This window comes from Anser cygnoides, chromosome 2, assembly GCF_040182565.1.
Source record: "Anser cygnoides isolate HZ-2024a breed goose chromosome 2, Taihu_goose_T2T_genome, whole genome shotgun sequence".
NCBI lineage: Eukaryota > Metazoa > Chordata > Aves > Anseriformes > Anatidae > Anser > Anser cygnoides.
In genome coordinates, this window is record NC_089874.1 from 57,404,111 (window position 1) to 57,430,233 (window position 26,123).

General features: G+C 37.6%; 1 protein-coding gene across 1 annotated transcript in view; it reads right to left on the reverse strand.

Annotated features, from left to right (window-relative positions):
• CNTNAP2 (contactin associated protein 2) overlaps positions 1-26,123 on the reverse strand; it is a 1,164,016-nt gene that overhangs the window by 401,129 nt on the left and 736,764 nt on the right. Inside the window, exon 11 of the mRNA XM_066992162.1 lies at positions 1,638-1,744. Coding sequence (XP_066848263.1) covers positions 1,638-1,744 — 107 coding nt within the window. The remainder of the gene's footprint in view (positions 1-1,637; positions 1,745-26,123) is intronic.

The window sequence follows — 26,123 nt, forward strand, 5'->3', positions numbered from 1 at the left end:
AGAGACAATGGCAGAAGGAAGAGCCCAAATAATACCCTGCCAGGCTATCCATGGTCCAGGCATCAGCAACTGGGGAGGCTGGGACCCAGGGCCAGCTACTAGGCAGACTGACAGAGCCCAGCCACTGGAGGAATCCACCACGTGTAAGAGTGAGGTGGGGACAGTGTACTTGCTAGTGAACTTCCATTCTGATCAGCCAAAAAAAGGGAGCAGGATGAGGACACTGGTGCTGTATTTCTGTGAATGTTTTGCCTATTATCTGTGCAGCCAGCCATGCGCTCGCATGTGCGTGATGTGCCTGCTGGGAATGCATGCAGCTGCAGGAATCTTGCCTCTGTCAGGCTTCTGGATCCTGCACAATACATTTTCCTGTGACAAATTAAACATATTTTCTAAGGCTTGCTAGATAAAATGCACTTAATTAACTGAGCTTCAATACCTGCATTTCTCCAGTTAAACACCTTAACAGCATATCATATGGACAGGAAGCATATTTTTCCAAGTGTCTGTACTAGAGCAGAACAAGTTCTAAAAATACTATACTTTCCAAAAAAATGCATTTTTTCCTTTGTTTCACCAAAATACTACTTCATTCTAAATTCTGTGTCTCCTTTCTTAAGATCAGAGGTAAGCACACAACTGCTATGCACATTCACTCTTGGTAGAAAAAGGGCTGTCCATGAAATTTCTCACACACACATTGGTACTTCACATATTTCCCTTTAATAAACACTCATTTGCCATTTAACTCTTTCAGTTTTACTAGCTCAGTAGCCATGCAAAGAATGACTTTATTAATACATATATATATTCAGACTCCTGTGAATTGTCACCATTTTTCTGACTGTTATTTTGATTACGAATGAAATAATACTGCAATTATATTTGTAACATTTTACATAGCTGTAGTTAGATTATATGAATTTATATCTCTACCTACATAAAACTCAACTTCAAATTTAACTTTTCAACTGTTCAGAAGCATCTTTATGGTCTCCTCAATATTAAGAGGCAGTTTGCTAAAGAAAAAGGAGAAAAAGGATTTTTCTGCATCTTCCAGATATTTTAAAATACACTTTGCAGGTAAAAATCCTGCTTTTAGTGTATGATGGAAGGAACAGAAGACACACACCAGAAGCTCTGCATACATACTTCAGAATCTGTAAGAAGAGCAGTTGTATATTTTTCTCATCTTTGCTTTAATATTGTAGCATAGGTGGAGCTCATAGGAAATAGTCTATTTACACTTTTGTCTTGCAAATAAATTTAATTCTAGAATGGCCACAAATCAGTATGTAAACAAGCTTCAGGATTAGCAACCCAAACCAATGTTTCTCTAGCAGTGGTCAGCAGTTCTCCCCAAAAGCTTAGGGCACATTCACTGTGTCCATTTGGAAGTGTAGAGTGCAATGACTGACAATGTGCTTGGTCAATGTGCTTCGGACCCTTCCACAATACAGAATAGTACTATATAAATACAGCCCTATGTAGAAAAGGCAGAGCCTGCTTAAACCAACTTTTCCTTAATAAGGCTGAGAATCTTTAGCAAGCAGATAAGATGACTTAAACTTTATGTCTCAAAAGACATCAGTGTCTTCCATACTCAATTACAATTTTGAAATGGCAGGATGGCTTACAGTTATGACAAGTGGCGCCACTGTATCCAGTTCCATCGCAAGTGCACTTGAAGATGTCCCACGTCTGGGTGCATTTACCACCATGTTCACAGTGATTGGGCACGCACCTGTCAGGATGAGATGCAAAGATATAGAGAGAAAACTAAATGAACATCAAGATTTATACACTGCTAAATTGGGAGCTGCCCAAGCAGTACATCATGTCCTTGCCTGGCAATTAATCCTTGTTATTTCTTTCATAGTAACATAATTTGTATCCAAAGACACAGTTGCACTATAAATGATTTATCAGGCTCTGATGAAGCCCCTTTACAAACAAAAAAAAAAGGGGAATAAAAGTGGAGTACTTTCACTTAATAAATTAGGGTTCTAAACTAAGTACGACTGGTACTTAGCTGTCAAAACAAAAATATCACAAGTCACACTGCTTTCTGCTGTGCAGGTGGTGTCACGCCTCATGGACTCTAGTCCTGTGACTGACTGAAAGTAAAAGAAAGAATGCCAGTGAGTTGCTATTTATCCTTCTGTTGCCAGAAATGGGATAAAGTGAAGGCAGATTGCTGGCTAGGATGGAAATTACTAATGCTGCATTATTAAAACAAACAAGGTGGTATAGGCTTCATTATAAAATGTGTAATAGGTTTTTCTTCACAGGGATTTGTGGCAAATGTTGCTCTGTTTTATCCTACCCATCTGTTTTTCTTCTCCAGCTATGCTGTTGCTGGAGAGTGGGAGGAATGCAGAAAAAGTGGGATGCCAGATGACAGTCATAGCAGAATATATATTTATTGTTTGAAATATTATCTAAATGTGATTTCAAAGACATGAGTTTGACCTCACATAGTTAAAAAAAAAAAGGAGTTACCATGTATTTTTACCTTTGAAACTATTAAATCTCTTTTGAGACATCTCTGCAATATCATTTCAAAGATTTTTTCCCCTTTATTAAATTGTCTAGAGTCAGACTCAGTATAGGTTCTGCATTTTTTAATCACGAAATTAAGGAGTTTTTCTTTCATGTTGAGTTAGCCAAATCTATTTTATGAACTATACTTTTTCATTAAAACATTAAAAATAAAAATTAGGAAATTGCCTATTAGACAAACAAAAAAAATATTTTCAGAAATGCATTACCAATTAAGGATGTTTATTTTTAGGATCTGCAGTTCACATTCATCATGTTAACAATACGCTATTAAATAACATCCAAGGACAGCTTTTCCTTCCTTATGTAGCAACTTACTGAAACTCAAAGTATCTAGTGCACCCTCTGTAAGCTTAGTGTTTCCTGTCTCCTCAAGTTCCACTTCATAGCACTGATATGCATGACAACTACCAAAAAGAACCTACATGACTAATATGCATTTGAGACTTGGACATTGTGTATTCATCCTTATAAAGGACTGTTGGCTTTATGCATGCCAGAAGTACTTCAGAACACACACCATGATGGCTTATGTCCTATATCAGCCTGTGGTATTCGAGGCTAGCCATTCACTCTTTTCCAAAAAAAAAAAAAAAAAAAAAAAAAACACCCAGAATCTACCAGTTTGGTTAAAAATAGCGCTTAAATAAATGCTTTTCTGAAGTAAAAAACAAAGCAATTTAAAATTTTGCTTTCATATTAAAATACAGTAAACCTACCTGAGACAGTTATCACAGTTCAGTAAACTATGTTTTCAACAAGGTTTAAGTGAATTCATTTAGTTTTGTAATTGTGGCAGGCTAAATGCACAGATAGGGTTGATTACTGCAATTCAGATAACAAGTGATGGCCTTAAGTTGTGCTCTCAACACTACAGAGAGAACAACAGCACATAATGGCACATTTCTAAACATCCAAATCCCTAAAAATTTCTATGAATTCATACCCGATGGGTACATGAGTAGGGAAAACAGAGACCAGTAACAGTTCAAAAACAATCTCATGAATTAACTTTTATTGAAAGATATAAACATCTAGAAAAGTTCCTAAATCTGAATATCGTTTCTTGATTTTTTCCAGCCTTTCAAAATAACTGCTTTCAATCTATTTTCTTCTTCATTTATATTTGAAGATGTTACTTTAAAAGTTATTTTTTCCAATGACCAAACTAAACATTTTTCCTATGTGAATTTGGCCAGCTATTTATACAAAATCTCACATGTAATGCCAGCAAACTGTTTCAATTTTTAGTACTATATAACTTACATTTATTGTAGCATAGCTAGTAAAAATACTCCATTATTGACTATGTAAGTGAGGTAAATGACTTAATGTAGGGAAATATGAAAAAGATATTTATCTGTATCATTCAATGGAGCATATCAGAACATAAAAACAGATCTTTAGCAAACTCCTCAATGTTAATTCTATATTTCTTATATGATGGTTGAACTAGCCTCATCTGTATCCAGTTTTTTTTTTTAATTCATTTGCTTTTCCCTGTTCTAAACATAATATAGTTAAAAATAAAAAAAAAAGTAAATGATATCATAATATCAGTGCTGCCTAACTGTAATTTTAATTAGACTACAGAATGATTTCCTTAAATCCTGTGTCCACCCCCAGTTTTCTGTTAGCTTGTTTTATCAGGCAGAACTATAAGATTTCTTTTCTATTAAATACATTAACAAACTGACATATTGTCATCTGCCACCTATCTGTCCTTCCCCACTGCAGTGGAGTTACTGGAAGAAATTTTAGGTAACTAGAACATAAAACCTACAAAAAAATATAAGAAGAAATTTGTATTTAAAAAAAATAATTGAGCATATGTATTCATGTAGTATATTTACCTTTTGCTTAACATTTAGCATATACTCTGAAAACTAATCCATGCCATATGTACAGTTCAATAATATAAAAATAGTATGTTTCTAGACAATTCCATTCTTTCCTTTAGGAATAAGGCTGCGCTTACATGAAAAAATTACTTCAAAACCACACTTCTGTCCTTAATCAGGCTCTGAAGTTAGAAGCAAGCATAGCACAGAGAACTAGAAGTTCCTAGTCACTGGGTTCTGTTCCTTCCTGGTATGGACAACTGTATTTTAAGTACTGACACTTATAAAGCCTTACCAACTACATTGAGAACTTTCTTGCCCTCAGGCTCCTTCTGAAAGGCATGGTATACTTTCACTTAATTTCCATCCAAAATCTGTCCATAGAGAATATACAGATGCTATTTTGTTTGTTTGTATTTTTTTTTGTAACATTGGCCTGTCTTAAAAAGCTTTTATTCCTCTTTGAGATGTAAAATTGATGACTTGATGTAGAGAGCAATAGTAACCTCATTCAGTCCATATTTTTATGAAAGCAAGTCTCCTGTTGGAAAATAGATTTTCAATGGTTGATCTTTGTAGCCATTCCCCCATGCACTTGTGATCGTATTGATATTCTGGAGGAAGTCTTACCAATGTTTCGTGGCTTCAGAGTTGATTAATATTTTCATATCTCTGTGTTGAAAATATTTTGCTTGAGATATAGCATTTTCCTGAATATATCAGAATGGTGGCACAAAGTCACCATAAGATTGCTCAGTACATTAACTATCTTCAGTACATTCCCATCTTTCTCTTCACAGTCACCTCCAACCAACAAACTCCAGCTTTACACAGAGATTCTTGCTATCATTCTCAACAGCATTATTCTGCACTATTAACTTCCATTGTGCCATCCAAATCTTTGTTTATTTTTCTAGGCTGAATCTGTATCATCAGCAAATTTCAATAGTATATTCCTAATTTTGAGCAAAGGTCAAAGCATTAAACAGGATCACCTCTGGCACTGATCTCTAAGCAACTCTAATCTCTCAGCCAGCTGCTAACTCTTCAGTATAACCCGTAAGGCAATTCCATTTGCCAGCTCACAACTCACTTCACAATTCCTCATTCAAACCCCATCTTCCTTGGTTCACTTAATAATTTTCATCATTATAGTGTATCAAATATTTTATTGGCATCTGACACACTGGATCTATTGTGTTTTTCCTGTCTGAGAAAGAACTACTGTACTTCATCAGTGGAGAATATCAGGTTAATTCTGAACAATAAACTGTTGATAAATGTGTGTTGCATTTTACTTTATCTTCTATTTACTTACTTCCAGGTATTTAATTATTCTTTTCTTCAAAAGCTTAGTACAATTATTAAAGTCAGATTTATAGCTGTATAGTGATTTGCATCTCTCTTTCCATTTTTTAAATGTCATGAGGTTAACTGTCACCTAATAATATAAAAACAAGCTTCTCCCCACCCCCTACCCTCCCAGGCTGCAATATGACAGGTCAAAATTACAAAACAGATATTTATTATCTAATTAGGTTTGGTGCATTCTTAGTGCCCATTTACTCTGATATTCTAATTGCTATTCCTTCATTTCTGTTATATGATTCACTAGCACCTCAGTAATAACCAGTATAAATAGTTACCTTGCTTTACGCTGCAGTAGGAACCAAATTTAAATCTACAAATGGCAACTCTGACCTTCCAAGCAGGACGGCGAAAACTGTTACACTTTTCTTCTGTCTGTCCATATATACTTTCTACAAGGAATGCAAATGGTATGTCTGTGTCCTGAAGCATTAACATTTCCTGAAGCTTTTGCATTTTCTCAGAGATGCTATATACAAATATCTAGTACACCATTTAGCTCCCCAACCATAGACTGTTTAAGAGGAAAAACTGGGAACAAGATGCTCATGTAGTCTGCAAACACCATTTTTTCCCCCTAAGGCAACCAAACATTTTTGTTTTGGAGAAAGCAAGAACAAGCACTGGGACTGAAGAACCATCGCAAACCTTACTATTCTTCACTGACAGATGTAGATGTTTCCTTCCCTCCTCACCCTCCTTTACTTTCATTTCCTTTCCTGTTTCCCCTACACAGAATCTCCAGAATAAGTGCACAATACAGCTTGTGCATATACGTAAATTAAATATAAACACATTCGTTCTATAAAATAGGAACAACCAAAACAAGAAATACCACCAAGGGAAAGTGTTCAACTACTGAGTTACTCCTCCACCTGAGAGGAGGAAAGGAAGGAACTCACAACACAGCAGCGATATCTGGTACATGTTGCCCGCTACAGTACTGAAAAGAGCTCAAAACCTGCAGTGATAAAGACAGTGTAAGAACTTCTGTAGTGCAGAACAAAATGTTAGAAGTTTTTTGCAATGAAAGATAACAAAAAGAAACGGCGTTAAGTTTTTCTCAACATGAATTTTAATCTTTTCCTTCTCGTCATCAAACCCCTAACTAATCTTGCTCCTGTTCAGACCCCATCTCTCATTTCTGTGTGCCCTTCTCTCTCTCCCACATTCTTTTTGTTATGCTTTTTTGTTCATTCCTCTGCCTCGGAACTAACCAACTCATCAGTATGTTTCAAATAGTCTTACAGTATTTTTCCACTAATTGGCCTTTTTATTGCCTTCAAACAATTCTTTAAAACCCATATCACCATTTCTTGCATAGTTTCTTACCTAGATCCTTCAAAATGCATTATGCTATCCTTGTTAAGCGTGATTTTCTATCACTATATGCCTTGTATAAACATTCACATCCACACAAAGGCTAGAAAAATGTGTTTAAAATTTAACCCCTTTTTCTTGTACCAGCTTACCTGACTGCTCAAGAAAACGATGAGAGATTAGGTCTATAAAACAATGTTCAAGGAAAACACTTCCAAGAAGCAATAGATAATGCTTTCAAGGTAGCAGTCTGATTTTAAGTAGCTTACTTAAAAGACAAACTGTAAACTAGTAACAGAATCACAAAAAAATATTTTAAGTGTTTGCACATTTGCACTGAGTACCTTGTTAACGAGCAATAGAGCACATTCCACTAGGCACGTTAAAAGTAGTACTAAACAATAAGATAATCAAATTAAGGACACATTATTATTACAGAGTCTTACTGAATCAAGGTCAGACTTAAATTACCTCTTTCATACAGAGCCTCTGACTTTCAGAGTGCTCTAAATAAAACAGAAACAGCTGATCTAACCTTTAGGACTCTTTCTCACTTCATATAACATAGCAAGTGTTTAATGTGACTTTAGGATTTCAGAAAAAGGATTTGCGTCTTATATGCAAGGCAGCACAAAGGACAGATGGGAGTGACTGTAAAACTCATTCAGGTTCACAGTAATTCCCAAACTAGTTTCATTTGCTACTGTCTTCTAATCTAATTGTGCACAGATGCATATAATTAATGATGGCAGAAGTAAACAATCCTTCCTGAACCAAAAAGGACCTATTCTTTTTTGTTACTTAGTGTAATACAAGGATTTCATATTTCTTTGATGGATATTATCAAATTTGTTCTGAGATCAAAATAAAATGCCTGGCGCTTTTAAAGACTGTGATTTACAAAGAGCAAATCAATATTAAAATATTCAGTGACATTTGGTTAATCAAAGTTCCTTTAGGGCGTATTACTAGAAAAGGCTGCCAAAGTTTTTCACAGTGTTATCTCCAGACCAATAAGGTGCTATTCTAAGCTGTTTGCATTAAAATGATTAAAGAAGGACTAACATGTAAAGAAAAATTCAGAATTTAACTCAGTTGAATTAAGGAATCCTCTTATATTTATGCAGTTTTAATGCACGTACTATAATATAGATACTTATTCCTTTTTTTTTTTTTTTCCTGCTACTTTTAATTTCCATATCACTTCAGAAATTAACTTCTTAAAATGAAACTATGCTGGTCTGCTTTAGCAATCTCAGGAACTGGATAACCCATATTCCTGCATTGTTGCAGAAAAAATTCTTTTCTTGTTATGCATAACCTAGGATCTAGAATAGTCATGGCCAAATATCTACTTCTGTACAAACCAAACTGTTGCTACCATGGTTGAAGCAAAGCAGGGGAGGGTAAATCTACTGCAGCTACTAACAGAAGAGGTAATTTCCCAGTTGTAGTACCCTTCCTATCAATTCTTAGCAATTGCTTCATGTTAACAAAAGTAGAACAGCTCTGTGTGGAGCTGTGGCAGGAAAAATAAAAAAAAAAAAAAGTAAAAAAAAGGAAAAAAAAAGGAGGAAATGTTCTATTAAACAGCACGTGCTATTCTCTGTTTCTGCTAAAGAGGGAATAAAAGATAAATTGTTTATAAATGGTCAATGGGCTACATCCAACCCACAAGTTGCAAATTGGACCATGCTGTGATAATCTTACAGAGCTAACGGAGAAAACCACAAACTTATAGATAAATAAATCAGGCTAGATAAAAAGCCAATTCCTGTTGCACAATATTTTAGCCACTAAGCTCAGGGCCAGGTCTTCAACTGTTGTAAATGAAAACATTTGCATCTGTCATAAATACTGTCTTATGCCTGTTAAACAGGTCAGAAAAAAAAAGAATAAATTCTTATGAAAGGCCAGCTACTAAATACGATATATTAAAAATGGGTTTTTATTTAACTATTTATTTATTTATTTATTTATTTTTATTACTCTGTGAAAATCTTTTCCTGGTTAGTAACTAGGTAACTAGTAACTAGGTAACTAGGTAAGTATTTCTAGGGCATTAGAGAGCTACTCTGTAGACAATGTTTTTTGGACTGGTGTATTTGAGTTTCTTATTTAGACAATTATATAGAAGTGGAAGCTAGTCACTAACCTAAGCCAATACGGCACAATTCCACCCTCTTTGGGATAGCAGATATGTTAAGCCCTCAGAATCCTTAGAATAATCTCTTGGTTTTTACTCATATGGTTCTGAAGAAATCTTCAAGCCTTCTTAAGTATTAACGTGATCAAAATTTGACTGGATTTGACTTTGTATTAATGTAACCATCTGTCTTATATGATTTCAGATACATAAGGAAGAACATACAGGACTTGAGAATAAACCATAACACTGACTTTGTGATGTCTTGTTGATTATTTATTATTTCTGCACTGTACATCTTGAATCAAATACTACTCCTGAGATTTTATGACATCGACTTCACTTTATAATCCATGTTAAGCATTTGCAGAAAGTTTTTTCTGTAGAAGATGATAATTATCATCAAATCAGAGAATAATAGAATAGCCTGGTTTGGAAGGGACCTTAAAAGCACCTACTTCTAACCCCTCTGCCATGGGTAGGGATGTTACTCACTAGATCAGGTGGCCCAGGACCCCTTCCAACCTGGCCTTGATCACCTCTAGGGATGGGGCAACCACAACTTCTCTGGACAAACTGTTCCAGTGTCTCACCACACTCTGAGTGAAGAATTTCTTCCTAACATCTAATCTAAACCTTTTCTCTTTTAGTTTTAAACTGTTCCCACTGCCTGTGTAAAAAGCCACTCTCAATCTTTTTTATAAGCCCACTTTAAGTACTGAAAAGTAACTATGAAGTCTCCCTGGAGCTTTCTTTTCTTTATGCTAAACATCCCCAGCTCTCTCAGCCTTCCTTCATAGGACATACTCCAGCCCCCTGATAATTTTTTGGACCCTCCTCTGGACCAACTCTCACAGGTCCAAATCTCTCTTGTGCCGGGGGCCCTAAATCAGGATACAGTACTTCAGTTGGGGTCCCAAAAGAGTGAAGTGGAGGGGGATAATCATCTCCCTTGATCTGCTGGCCGCTCGTCTCTTGATGCAGCCCAGGATGCAGTTGACTTTCCGGGCCGTAAGTGTGCTGGCTTGTGTCAAGCTTTTTGTCTACCAGAACCCCCAAGTCTTTCTCTGCAGGGCTGCTCTCAGTGAGTTCTTCTCCCAGTCTGTTTGCCCTGGATTACCCTGGCCCAAGTGCAACACCTTGCACTTGGACTTGTTGAACCTCATTAAGGTTCACATGGGCCCACTTATGTAGCTTGTCCAGGTCCTTTTGGATGGCATCCCTTCCTTCTGTTGTATTGCCTGCACCGCTCAGCTTGATGTCATCTGTAAACATGCTGAGGGTGCACTCGATCCCACTGTCTATGTCACTGATAAAGATATTAAACAGCACTAGTCCCAAGACAGACAGAGGGACACTCAGGGACACTCGTCACTGGCCTCCACTTGGACATGGAGCATACCGTAACTCTCCGGCTGCAGCCATCCAGCCACTTCCTTATCCACTGAATGGTCCACCCATATCTCTCCAATTTAGAGATAAGGGTGTCATGTAGGACTGTGTCAAAGGCTGTGCAGACATCCAGGTAGATGACATCGGTTAATCTTCCCTTCTCAACTGATGCAGTCACTCACTCATAGGCCATCAGATTGATCAGGCACGATTTGCCCTTGGTGAAGCCATGCTGGCTGTCCCAGATCACTTCCTTGTCTTGCATCTGCCGTGACATTGTTTCCATGGGGATCTGTTTCGTGATCTTCCCAGGCACAGAGGTGAGGCTTACCAGCCTGTAGTTTCCCTGGTCTTCCTTTCTACCCTTTTTAAAAATGGGAGTGATATTTTCCTTTCTTCCAGTCACTGGGGACTTCATCTGACTGCCAGAACTTTTCAAATATGATGGAGAGAGGCTTGGAAACTGCATCAGCCTGTTCCCTCAGTACCCTGGGACGCATGATATCGGGAGGGACTCTGCTCTCCCAGACTCTGCCAAGAGGTTTAAGGACTCGAGAGACATGAGAAGCCTGAAAGGCAGTGAAGACTGAGGCAAAGAAGTTGTTGAGTACCTACCTCAGCCTTCTCCATGTCTGTTGTTACCAGTTCTCCCTTCTCATTTATCAGAGCTGGTACACGCTCATTGGCCTTTTTTTTTTTTTTTTCCAGCCAATATACCTACAGAATCCCTTCTTTTTATTTTTTGCATCCCTTGCCAAGCACAGTTTCATCAGTGCCTTGGCTGTCTTAATTCCATCCCTGTGTATCCAAACATCATCCTTGTACTCTTCCCAGACTACAAGACCCTGCTTCCACTGCCTGTGCATTTCTTTCTCACACCTCAGTTTGACCAGCAGGTCCTTGCTCTGCCATGCTGGTTCCCAGCCTTCCCTGCTTGTTTCCTTACACATGGAGATGGAAAGCTCTTGCTCTCTAAGAAAAGTGTCCTAAAAGAGTTGCCAGCTCTGATCAGTTCCTCTGTGCCTAAGGACGGTTTCCCAGGGAATCTCATCCACTCATTCTTTAAAAAGCTGGAAGTGGAAACACCAAGTTGGGGGGAAGTGTCAATCTGCCAGAGGGTAGGAAGGCCCTGCAGAGGGATCTGGACAGGTTGGGTCAATGGGCAGAGGCCAATGGGATGAGGTTCAACATGGCTAAGTGCCGCGTCCTGCACTTGGGGCACAACAACCCCATGCAACGCTACAGGCTGGGGGCAGAGTGGCTGGAAAGTTGTGCAGAGGAAATGGATCTGGGGTTGTTGGTTGATGCTCGCCTGAACATGAGCCAGCAGTGTACCCAGGTGGCCAAGAAGGCCAACGGCATCCTGGCTTGTATCAGGAATAGTGTAGCCAGCAGGACCAGGGAGGTGACCATCCCCCTGTACTCTGCTCTGGTGAGGCCGCGCCTCAAGTACTGTGTTCAGTTTTGGGCCCCTCACTACAAGATAGACATCAAGGCCCTGGAGCATGACCAGAGAAGGGCAACAAAGCTGGTGAAGGGTCTGGAACACAAGTCCTATGAGGAGTGACTGAGGGAACTGGGTTATTTAGTCTGGAGAAGAGGAGGCTTAGGGGAGACCTTATGGCTCTCTACATCTACCTGAAAGGAAGGTGTGGGGAGCTGGGAATTGGCCTCTTCTCACAGATAACTAGTGACAGGACTAGAGGGAATGGCCTCACATTCTGTCAGGGGAGGTTCAGGTTGGATATTAGGAGACATTTCTTCTCAGAAAAAGTAGTTAGGCATTGGAATGTGTTGCCCAGGGAGGTGGTGGAGTCACCGTCCCTGGGGGTGTTTAAGGAAAGGTTGGATATGGTGCTTAGGGACATGGTTTAGTGGGTGATATCGGTGGTAAGAGGATGGTTGCACTAGATGATCTGGAGGTCTTTTCCAACCTTAATGATTCTTGGATTCTATGATATTACCGCCAGGAATCTGGCCACTTTCTTCATTTTCATAGATACAACCTTGAAGTTCCCCTGGAAAGTTAATTAATTTGGATGTAAAGCTAGGATAATTACTGATGTCTTCACAGAAACCATGTTCTCATATTAACATGTAGATCATAAAATTTTAATTCCAGTGAATAATTCTAATAACAATATGAACTGAAGAGTTTGCCCTGTGAGTGGCATAGAAAATGCTTTCTGCCTAAACACTGAAGGTTTTTCCCCTTCAAAACAAAAACACAGTCGTGGCAGTAAAGCAAAACACAAAGTCAATGCAATGAAATGAATATGAAATGGCAGTTAATGTTTCTGTGACATTTACTAATGACAACTGGTATAAATGCCAGTTTCCTTATTAAATCCCTAGCAGAACATGTAAGTCAAGGACGTTAATTTCTCCTGTCTTTGCGAGAAACCCAAGTTTTCCTTTATATATTGGCAGAGCAAAAAGAAACCTACTAAGACTTTTAGTTATGCCACTGTACCATAGTGGAATGGCTGAGGTCAGCATGCTTTTCATGCTGTGCATTCCCATAAACTCCTGGTTTGCTAAACATTGATAAGGAAACATAAATTAGGTTCTCTGAGTCACGAGTCGAAATTTGACTTAGATCTACCATGAATCAATCAGATGTAGATGACATTTACAGATGGTTTATTTATTTCACATGGAATGTTCTCCCTGAGCTGATCCATACACCCACAAAACTGAACGATGTATATAAATCATTCATTAGTGGTGAAGTAAAATGCATATTCACTTGTAACTCTCTTCCCTTTCTCCATGCACATCTCTTATCTTCTTAGTTTTTAAGATATTTGTATCAGAAAAAGGATGTTAATTTATATTTGCCCAGGGTTTATCACAGTGGTTTTTTCTCCCTCTTTTCATTGCAGTCATCAGGCACAACAACATAATAATAAACAGTGACACAGAAATGAATGATCTACACTTCACTATTCTCCAGATCATCATTGAGCATATTTATATCACTTGGTAAAGTCTACAAAATCTGCTTTTTCTCCTTTACCATGATGATTCTGCAATCTACCACAAGCAGCAGCATGCTCAACTAAAATTTCATGTATAAAACGTTAAGCGTATAGTTTCAACTGACTTATCCCTCTGTCCTTTGTGTGTGTCCTTAGTGCACAACCATATTTTATTCTTTTATAGAAGCCCTATAACATTTTTATAAATTGCAATATAATGAGTGTTCTACTCTACTTTTAAGACATCAAAAGCAAGGATGCTCCAATGAATTAGAAGCTGTGCTGCAGTGCAGTCACGACTCTGTGATAAATATACAAATACAATCCTCAACTCACAACCTATTATTCAACTAATTTTCAATTTGCTGAAAACAGATATGTACAGTAAGTAATAAACAACTCATTCATTACCTAAAACTTGTGCAATGAAGAGTTTTGAAGCCAGAAGGTTAGCTGCTGAAGCAATAAACAGGTGCAAGCACATGCACGTCTGTGCATGTGTGGTCACACACCTACATTTAATATGCATAAACATGCACAAACTCTTTTCTCCAAGAATGATGACAATTTCAAGCTTCTGAAAATGGGCAGTGTGTTCAATAAAAAAAATCATATTAAAAGCAAACCTGTTTTTAGGGGAAATAGAAAAATGAGAATACAACTTTTAGTAACATGTACTTGACTTTAAAAAAATTGTGATGGCATGATCCTGGTATGCTTAATTTTCATTACAAATAGCTCATTGCTGGGAAGCTATTATTCTACTTAAATAGCCTTGTGATTGCCCTATAGAAAAATTGATAGACTATCATTTGCTTGTAGTTTAGTAGCTTTTTTTTTTTTTTCCCAAGCACTGCGATTTGGGCATTATAGTTCAGGCTCTGTCAGTATTTCAGTATATTATAAGCTTTGATTTCTCAAGGGTTTATATTTCAGTTATAAAAATTTACTCCAGAAATTCATCACACAAAGCATAAGACAGAAAGGAAATAGATAAATAGTAGCACACTGACAATACTTGTGAAACAGCTCATGCAACTGGCTTACAACTTAGTATTCCAGCAGAGTAAGGACAGACTGGTAGGCAGTGTTACAGGTTTTATTTTAAACAGAAGAGGAAAAAAAAAAAGAAAAAAAAAGAAGAAAAAAAGGAAAAATCCCTATATAATATTTCTCTTTAGTTCTCCAGAGAGTTTGGCATGAAATTTTTGACATTTCCTTGAAATAGACTGTTCAGAGGCAAGGGACAGATTTGATTCATATTTCAACTTGAACAAATGTTGGAAAACATCTTGAAATCATTTGACATGTTCTAAATGAAGAGCATCCTTTTTCAGTTTAATTTTTTGTTGTTGTTGTTTTAAAACATAAATTAAAACATACTGTATGGATGACACTCTACCAAGCCAAGTAATAATATCTCTAATAAATGCCAACTCTCTATTTCAAATTGAAAGTATTTTCTGAGGGAGCAATGGGTTGTAGTGGTTGAGTGCTGCAATACTGAAGAAAATTTTTGAATGTATCTGTGCAGCTTTGATAGCTGCACTGATAGCTGAACCGGGAACAACAGGATAGCCTGAAAATCAACAGATATGCTATGGGAACAATCTAATCTTCTTGTGCACCAGAAACTTTATCTAGTAGATAATTGTATGAGAGGGCAAAAAAAAAAAAAGAGAGAGAGAGAAGAAAATAAAATGCTTAATGATTAGTTTAAACACTGTTGAGGGGAAAAAGAAAAAAAAAAAAAGAAAAAAAAAACTATTAGAAAAATAGAAATTGGAATGCTGCTCCATGCAGTACAATAAGGAAACGACACAGATCCCTAGAAGGATAGGAAAGAGATGAAATCCCACAACCTCGGCTGCCATTCTTCACGTTTTGCATGTATGTTCGTGTAAGATTAGAACAGATAGTCAATGCACTAATGTAAATAATGTAAATAAGTTTCTCAAAAGTTATTCAGAGGCTGCACCTCAACAATAGATTGAATCAATCTGCTTAGCCTTAACTGAAATCTGGGGTATCCCTGGAGAGGGACTGTAAGAGGATAGTTCTGCGGAGTAGTACAGAACACTCACTTCATAAACAGGGAAGGAGTATAAAGACAAATTTGCGGGATATCAGATTGGACTAACCTTTGGGACAGATTGTACTTTTGTAACATTGTTTAAAGCAGAGGAGAACGATAAAACTACAATGTGGGAAGAAGACATCCTCGCAAAGGCTACAACATACTTAAAACAGAAACTTCTGTACAAGTATTCAAGAGTACTAAAACTCTGAACAGGACTAACGCCAGTTGTACATATGGACCTATGAAATCAGTGTTCTGGCTAGCATGACACAGCAGAACCAATTTATTCCCATGTCAGGGAATGACATGGTTCTTGCATATCAGCACTGAAAAAGATCTATTTGTTTCTGTTTTTATTTTATTTTATTTTATTTAACTGAAGGTGTTTTGACGGTTTCAATGCATATTTTTTAAGGCCTTCTGTTTACCTTTTATCTACAGATGTGGTGCCAACAGTTTTGATAATGAAATACTACAGAGTTAGCCCTGAAAACAAACATTTGTAATCAATTTATTACACTCCTTTATCAGAACAAGTTTGTGCTTTACGTTCAATATTTACCAGATAAAACATACCCAATTTCAAAGTACCAGTCACCACTTGCACAGGTATTATAAAGATGCTGTCTTATTTTTTTTACAGATTTTTGCAAGGTATGTGACAACACAAGTAGAATTAAACCACAAACCATCACTATTACTATTTCAATGCAATATTTGGTCATTTGCCTTCCAGTAGAAGAGTCTTCCTCAGTCTTTTGTTTACTATAAAACTAGCATTAAACAGAATGGATAACTGTTTTAGCTTCCTATCATTAAGCATATAGACTGTTCATTTCATTAATGGCTTTACTCACATCCATCCTTTCTTTTTCTTCTAAAATTTTGCTCTAGTTCCTTCTTGCCCCTTAACTTTAGCTCAATGAAAACATGTTGATGATCCCTGCTGCTTCAGTTCCCTGCTCTACAAGAGATTGCGAAGAAATGTTGAAATGACATTTTTCTGTGGTCAAGTCTTTTCTTACAGAATGTTGTTGATATCTCAAGCTTTGTAGCACCTTCCTCCTTCATACAATCATAGGATATTCTATGAATCATAGAATCATAGGATAGAGTTGGAAGGGACCCACAGGAGTCCAACCCCTGGATACATAAAGGAGCACTCCAAAATCAAACCATGTGTTTGAGAGTGTTGTCCAAATGCTTCTTGAACTCTGGCAGGCTTGGTGCCATGACTGCTTCCCCGGGGAGCCTGTTCTATTGCCCGACCACCCTCTCAGTGAAGAACCTTTTCCTAATATCCATTCTGAACCTCCCCTAACACAGATTCATGCTGTTCCCCTGAATCCTAGGATGATCTGCTTGCATCTATGTGCAGCAGGTACTGTAGGAGTGATCAGTACAGGGAAAGGGCATCTCAGGTGTTCAGTCATGCCTTTGCTGAGCTCTAGTTATAAAATAATAAATATGGCAAGCTGTTATAAAAGGTCAAAATGACAGTAATCTCTGGTCAGGCTCAACAGGAATGTATAAATGATCCTTTCTTCCCACCTCACTTTCTCTGCCCTAATAACCATTAGAAAACTTAAGCCCTTATCATTTCCACTAGTACCTACAATATTTTGACTCTCTATTTTCAGTCTCATGCCTAGTTGTGCCCAAGACTTTTTTTTTTCCATTTTTTTTCTCCTGATTTGACTTGATTTTGAGTCCTGATTTCAAAATATACTGTTCTATCCCATCCCCATTCTCCACTTTCTGAACACATACTCTTTTCTCCTGATCTCCTAGTTGGAGTCCTGGTCATCATTAACAATACTAGCAGTGAATTTAGCCAACTACTCTAGGTTTGCTATTACCATCAGATATACATCTCTTCTTTCTACCTTTTACTATTATGCATATTCCTGAGCAGACAAAGGAGTCTGAAATAATATGCTAAAATTCTTCGTGGGACCCAAAATTTTATTAGTGAGCATGGCACTGAACATTTGTATTTACCAGGTGTCCTCACATATGCATAATTTGCACATCTCCTTGCAGTGAAGGAACTAGTGAACAGCTGTATTAAGTCTCACAGTGCTAATGCTCAGGATGTAGCCCAAGTACTAATGCTTTGCTGTAGCCAGAAGTATTTCTGGATTAAGGATAAGTCAAATTCTACAAATCAGCATTTACAGAAATTAAATGCTGTAAAAATGCTTTCCTGGTGAAATTAAACTAGGTTTTGTTGTTTATTTGAATTTGTCCAACAGTAATGAGACAGTAAAGCTTGACATCTGATGTGAAATCCAGTCATTCTATAAAGTTTTGCTAAAACAGCATTTCTGAGATATGTACCCTCTAGTAGGTGCTTCCTGTTTTTGAAGAATCAAACCTACATTCAGCTCTGCAAAACAAAGCTGAGAAGGAAAATAAGGAAATGTTTTCTTTCTACAGAGACAACTCAGAAAATGGCCAATAGCAAAAGGAAACTGTCCAAGTTTGGAAGAAAGTATTTCTTAATCTGTTTCACTGTAGCAATTGCCCATTTTGGTGTTTCATGCTAACATATTTTTATTTGCTCTCCAGGGTTCTGGTATGGAGTATGGAAATCAAGGTCACACTGACTGATTGCACACTGTGGCATGGTATAGCCATTCATTCTTAAGTAGAAAATTATGAAACAAATTATAATAAAAATGGCATCAGATGAATCAAGATTAGCTAAGTACTTAATTCTTAGACTTCATCAGACCCCAACTTTTGTGGATAGCTCTCCACTTTAGAAATCAGGGATTTGACCAAGCTATGTCAAACTCACTTAAGAAGAATTCATCGTACTTTAATTGAGCCAGTCTACAATGGATGCGAATTTTAAAGCTTCAATTTAGAAATACAGAAGTCTAAGATATTAATAACTAGATATTCTTATTTCACTAATACTTTAAATGAAAAAAATAAAGAATAATGAAAAGTGAAACAACTGTAAAAGTAGTTAACTATGTGTCTTTCTGTTCCAGTATATGAGATACCACATCAAACAATACTTAAAATACGCTAGGCTAGTCTAGGGTAGGACAGGATAGTTCAGCTGGACAGGAGCTTCAAAGATCATCAATTCCAACTGCCTGACCACTTCAAGGTTAAACAAAAGTTAAAGCATTTTATTAAGGGCATTATCTAAATGCCTTTTGAACACCGACAGGCATGGTACATCAACCATCTCTCTAGGAAGACTGTTCCAGTGTTTGACCACCCTCGCAGTGAAGAAATTCTTCGTAATATCTAGTCTGAACCACCCCCAGTGCAGCTTTGTGCCCATCACTGGTTATGAGGGAGAAGAGATCAGCACCTCCCTCTCCATTTCTCCTCCTTAGGAAGGTGTAGAGGGCAATGATATCACATCAGCCTCTTCTTCTCCAAAATAGACAAGTCAATTACAATTTCAAACTATTATTAGTAGTACTCAGAATTAACATATCCTGATAACTTATAAGGTTTTCCTTATGACTATTTTATTTTATTTTATTTATTGCATAAAAATGGAAAGAATTTAAATTCTAATACTAGACGGTATTCTATAGTGAAGGATCGAAGTGTGACTTCCTTCAATCACAGTAGAACAACAACTGCTGTCAGACACATGCTGAGTTCCAGGTGTAAACACCCAAAGGAATCAGCAGAAAGGATTCACCTGGCAACCTAAGGCCAGTGCACAACTAAACTGAATAGATTATTATTATGAAAATTAAAGCACATTTTGAAGTTTAAGTCACAGTGCAAAAAGCAATGTTTTCCTTAAAGCAAATTAGAGTTTTGCATCAATGTTTACTGGTGACATGGACAGCCTGTAAAACTCAGGAGGCATACTTCTACTGCTGATTTATAAAGTTTATGATTTTATGCTTTATAAAGAATTAGAAGACAAAAAAAAAAAGTAGCATAGGAGTTATAACTAAATGGAGAAAATTCAAGCTTTCTAGGTGTCTATGCCTTTAATGAGGAGTACTACAATACACGCTTTCAACAGTAAGTCACACTATGACAGGAGTACATGATACATTCTAAAAGATATTTTTTTCAGACAGATGTTGAAAAATATGTTTTTAAATACTCTGTGGGAAGAAATGTTTTATTATTTAGGCTTTGAAAAAACGTGTAGCAGTATACAGTTATTGCACAGATGTCAAGTTCAAGAGCTGCACGTATATGTATGATTCCACAAAAAAAAAAAAAAGTAGATGCAAATGGCAATGATTATGTGGCAACATCATTCTTCGTCTTTCACTTCCACATACAAACAGTTGTCACACTCAAAGTGTGAATGTGTGAGAAGAATATATGCAGTATTTAACTAACAGAATGCTTTTTGGGTTTTCTTGAGGGCATTGTGCAGGTCATTTGAAAGCTCTGAAGTATATACTTCCACACTGTGGATTTATATTATCCTAAAAATAAGGGTCCATGTATTTTCCATGTAATCTCTTCCCTCAGAGGTTTTTCTTTCTCCTTTCTTTAACTTCCTTTTTTTTTTTTTTTTATGCTTTGCTTTTGGGAAAAGATGGAGGGAGGCATTTCTCTGAATCAGAGAAGTGTTACTGGATGGAGGTAAAATGAAGCAGAAAAAAATCACTGTCTCATTTAGAGCTAACAAGTGGTATCAAGAGGATACCATAGATGTGATTATCTTTTGCTTCTCTCTTTTACAGTACCATCTACCTGTGCAAAATACCTGTTACATGGCAGGACAGAATTGGGGTGAACTTACTGGTATTGTCTGGTAATAAACACCATTTATGAAAAAGGTAGCTCCTTGCCTTTGCCTCTGCAAAGGATTTAATTCTACCTTTTTTAGATGGTTACTTTAAATTACAATTTATTTCAGTGATCTCATTTAAAGCTCAGTCCTGATCTTATGTAAATCAGCATTTCTACCAAAGAAAAATCTATCTTGTAACTACAACATTAGGTTCCTGATTTTAGAATACAATAATTTAGCAGAGTCTATGTTAGTTTGATTCTCTTGCGAGCCACCTCCTTTCATTACAGTAAGAGACTTAGCAATTTTGTGTCCTAACTGCACTGTCAAACACATAAAAGCCAAACCTTCACAACATGTTACAGATCAGAAGAGATAAATCAGCTACCAAAACCTGCTTGAAGTTTTGTCAGGTACTCAAAAAGAACTTTATAGTGAGTCACCAGTCCTACAAAGATAGGTCACATTTAAATTATGAACTAATACATTATTTATATTGGAGAGATTGTAACTCAAAAATCATAGCTACAAACAGTAGAAAGGTCTATGCAAGAGCAGTGAAATTATACTGCTATTTTCTCAGCTACACAGATAAATTATTTCTAAGCAATATGTATCATAAATAGTGGTGCTACACAAATAAGCTGGCCCTGAATTATAGGGGAACAGGACAAAATGCTACAAATTTCAGGGAAAAAGTGAGCGTGGTTTACAAGATAATGACAGTTCTCACAGACAGAAGAATACATGGTTCCCAGTAGACTACAAACTGCAATTTAAGCCAGGAGCTCCACTGACAGAACTGATTGCTAGAGTCTAAAGAAAGAACCATAAAATCATGAAATAAAAATACCAGGTATTATCAGGTTTAAATTGGAAATCTATGGCGTAGGACAAGCAGGTTTATCATGCATGAGATGGAGAAAGAATGCTAGTGAACATGTGATCTAGAAAACTGAATTTTGCTCTAAAATGCTATTTTTATTGAGCCCTGAGACTCCTCTTCTCCAGGCTGAATCATCCCAGCTCTCTCAGCCTCTTCTCACATGAAAGATGCTCTAGTCCTTTCACCTTCATGGTGCTTCACTGGACTCTCTCCAGCATGTCCACATTTCTCTTGTACTGGGAAGCCCATACACACAGACAGCACTCTAGGTGTGGCTTCACTAGTGATGAGTAGAGAGGAAGGATCAACTCCCTCAAACCTGCTAGCAATATTTTGCCTAATGCAGCCCAGGATACTGCTGGCCTTTTTTGCCACAACAGTGCACTGCTGATTCGTGGCCTGCTTGGTGTCCACCAGTACCCCTAGGATTTTCTCTGCAAAGCTGCTTTCCAGCTGGTCAGCCTCCAGCTTGTACAAGTGCCTGGAATGGTGCCTTCCCAAGTGCAGAACTTTTCATTTCTCTTTATTGAGCTTTATGAGATTCCTGTTAGCACATTTCTCTAGCCTGTCAAGTTCCAGATATTCCTACCAGTTCTGTATTGTCTGCAAACTTCCTGAGTGGACACTTTGCCCCAGTGCCCAGTTCATTAATGATATTGAATAGTCTTGAATATTGAATAATATTATTAAATATTGAACAGTATCAGCACCCATATTGACCCCTGGGGTGTACCACTAGTCACTTGCCTTCAACTGGACTTTTTGTCACTGTTAACAGCCATTTGGGCCCATCCCTTAAATTATTTTCAACCAGCATCCCTGCCCACTTATCTAAATCATACTTTTTCAGATTGTCTACGAGGATGTTATGGGAAACAGTGTTGAAGGCTTTACTAAAGTCAAGGTAAATAACATGCACTGCTCTCCCCTGGTCCACGAAGCCAGTCTCTGCATTACAGAAGGTTGGTCAAGCATTTTCCCCTCATAAATCCATGCTGACTACTCCCATTAACTTTTTTGTCTTCTACATGTTTGGAAATGGTTTTCAGGAGGATTTCCTTCATCACCCTCTCAGGGACTGAGGTGAGGCTGAACAGCCTGTATTTCCCCAGATCTTCCTTCTTGCTTTTCTTGAAGATAGGAGTGACATTTGTTCTCTTCCAGTCTTCTAGAATCTTTCCCAGTATCCGTAGCCTTTCAACGATGATCAATAGTGGCCTTACAATGACATCAGCCAGATCCTTCAGCACTTGTAGGCACAACACATCAGGCCCCGTGGATGTACGTTCAGTTTGTTGGAAGTACTCCCTAACCTGGTCTTCCATGGAGGGTAAGTCTACCTTGTTTCAGACCCTTCCTCTGATCTGATGTTCCTGGGATTCCTGATGGCCAATATTACTGGCAAATACTGAGGCAAAGAAGGCATTCAATACTTCAGCCTGTTCCACATCAGTTGTCACCAGTTTTCCTGCCCCATTCAGCAGCAGGCCTACATTTTCCCCTTTTGCTCTTTATGTACTTGTAGAATTTGTGAACCTTTTACAATATATGGGTTTCACGTAAGCCAGGATTTCTAATGGATTAGAAGTGATTTGTCATATGGTCTTTTGAGAATCCTGGGGTTACACAGCCATGGAACATGAGATAACATAGCTTACACCAAAGCTCTGAACAGGATGTAATTGAATGAAAACAATGTAGTATGTGTTGTCAAATAATGGCTGTATTCTAAAGCCCAGGATGCATGATTAATTTTACCAGCAAAGAAAACTACAGGTAATACTTATAACACAAGAAGTGGTGCAGACAAGTGAAAGGCACACAGGGAAATAAGAATCACAGATAAGAATTACTGCAGCTAGGACACATAGCTTAATTATGTTATCTTCACAAGAAAAAAAAAATACCACAAGATCATTAGCAGCCAGGAGGGATAAGTACCTCAGTTTTATTACTCACACAAAACATTCAAGATAAGTGAACATATGCTTTAAAATGTCAGTGTCTCATTCTGACCTCTTTTTAGGCTATCAAAATTTGTGACTCTCATTTCCTTATACATTTTAATTTCTGCTATTTTCTGGGAAACTTCCTACAGCACAATATTCACAACAAAATTCGCAGTATAGACAGGGTCAAAGGATCTCACATTAGTTCCCAAATACACTGTTCTAACAAAATTTAGGAATGTAACTGAATTCACAGACATAGGCTTTATTTCCATCTATGACTATGAACAGGTTCATGACCCATAGGACTCCCAATGACCATGCTGGTGCTGCTGTAGTGGCCTGATCCTGTGGGTCTCTTTGGGGAGAAGTCCCGGGTGGAAGCATTCAAATTAAGATTCTAAAATTGCTCCATTCCCACCACTGTCTAAGGCATGCCAATGCTGCAGTCTAGACAGGGCTTCCTCTGACACACTTAACCCCCAAACCAGTGAGGCTCATCTCACACTTTCCTTGTCCGGACCATACATCCCACTACAATCTTCCTACCCATTGTGATGGGCAGTTATTGATTTCACCACAACTGCATGCTTTAACTAGCTGATGCTCCTGAGGCATAGGCAGGGCAAAGGTGTACCCTGGAGGAACAGATCAACAAACATGACACCAAGCATCCAGCTCATCTGAAATACTGAGACAACAGATAGAGTCTGCTATATATTCTGTATACTTTTTTTTTGGTTCACTGAAGGCACAAAAAAGTGTCTGGAGAGAATCAGATCCAACCTCATGCATGCTATGCCTTGATAAATCTGGGATAATACCATTTTCTACACACAGGCAAATCATTTCTGGGTGGTTAAAATCAGGATGCAAAAGGCCTCTTTTAAGGTCCTGTACCACAAAGTGATGCAGACTAGAGAGAGAAAGGATGCAAATTTCCAGGATCTGATCTGTCCATATGGTTCAGAAAGGTAGTCAGTGTCTTCCAGATGCTGATTGTGAAAACACTTCTAGATTCTCTCAGAAAGCCTGAGATTTCTCTCCTTTTCATTTTGTAGTGTATAGTGTTTGCACATATCCTGACTTGTATTTCAACAGAACAGATCAAAATAGAAACTTATTCTGAAATGAAACCTTTTAAGCCTAAAAGGTTAAATTCGCCTTCAACAAATTAGGAGATCCAGAATTACCTTCTATCATTTGAAGATATTTTTTATAATGGCTACACACACTCCTCCCTCCACCTGCTTTATACACAGAAAGACTTACGTCTTGGTATGCTACAAATATGGTCAGCTTTTGATGGGAATATATAAACCTAGTTCATCGGTGGTATCTCTTGCTGTAAGGCATAATCTTATTTATTTATTTATTTATTTATTTTATAGCAATAAGAATAGCTCATCACAAAAAAATCAGGTCTCTTCTTTCCATCCTTCAGTGAGGAGAGACCGAGCTCACCTGGCTACCATCTGCTCTGAAAAATATTGAGACCATTACATTTGAGTACACCACAGAGAATATAGCGAACAGAAATAGGTGAATATCCTAAGACCATATCACTTTGTTTAATTATGAACATTTCCACTTATCACAGTCTCTCTGCAACATTTGCTAGATTTAGGACAAGACAGGGCAATGGAAGATTTGAAAGTTAGCAATAGAACTCAAAAAAGTCAAAAACATATTAGGATTTTCTGCATGAGATCCCCATTATATAATTACATTCCATTTCTATCCTTGCATTAATTTCTAGCCTTTCAAAAGAAATAAGAAGCTGAATATGCACCATGTCCATGTTTTTGTTTTTTTTTTTTCTTTCGTATTGTAAAAGAATCCATAATGTGGTGGGGCTGTGTCAGTGACAGCTCAGAACTGTTTTATACACATGACCCTGTACAGAGCAGCAACTTAAATAGCTTCTATTCTGGAGGCTGATTAGTTCAGACTGAGGGAGCAATAGGAAACCAGAATTTACAGCCCTTGGTACCATCTGCAGCTCCGGAGGTAAGGAGCAAACAACTGATCTTCAAACTGAGGTGTGGTGAAAAACCACCTACCTACCTGCTAGTGATTTTCTGTGGAGAGAAGCAGGGCAGGAAAGCTAGTGTAGCTGGTTAGCTAGAGGACAACAAAGCATAACTCTTGTGGATGCCCAGTTTCTGTCATCATGAAGAATTCTCTTTTCCTTCGATGAAAAAATACTGATTAGGTACAAAATGATTTGGATGGTATTATGGGAAATAATACATGACATCAGATGGTACCACCTCTAATTAGATTTCATGCTCTTTCATTCAGATCTTCACAGTGCTGCTAGGAAGTTGTTTCCTACTATGTATTAACTGGATCATGGCCTCTTTAGCTGAAAGTCAGCAGAGAAATTTTGAGGACTACACCAATATTGATAAATGTCCATTTTGCAGGACAGCAGTATTCCCTCTGTCCAAAATGTTTTCTTAGTGATCTCTCATGTCACCCATCTGCTTAATGAGCAAGTGAAAATGAAAATAAGGGGGTGGTACACAATTATATTTATATCTTCCCTGAAAAATGTGGAGTTCATTGACAGAACTGGGCAGACGTACAGAAAATAGCAGACCAAATAGACTTAGCTACAAACAAAAGAAAATGAATGTCCTATGGGAAAAAAAAAAAAAAAAAAAACACAAATGAAACAACAACAAACAATCTAAAACCAAAAAACAATAGTGGAATAATTTACATGAATACAGTGGGATTCTGGTGGTACCTTCTGTTGGGCACATAGCATACCTTGTTGTCAGATGAGTTTATATTCTCAGTGCAATGTCTAAACCACTGTTCTCTTGAATTTCCAAATACCATCTAGTCC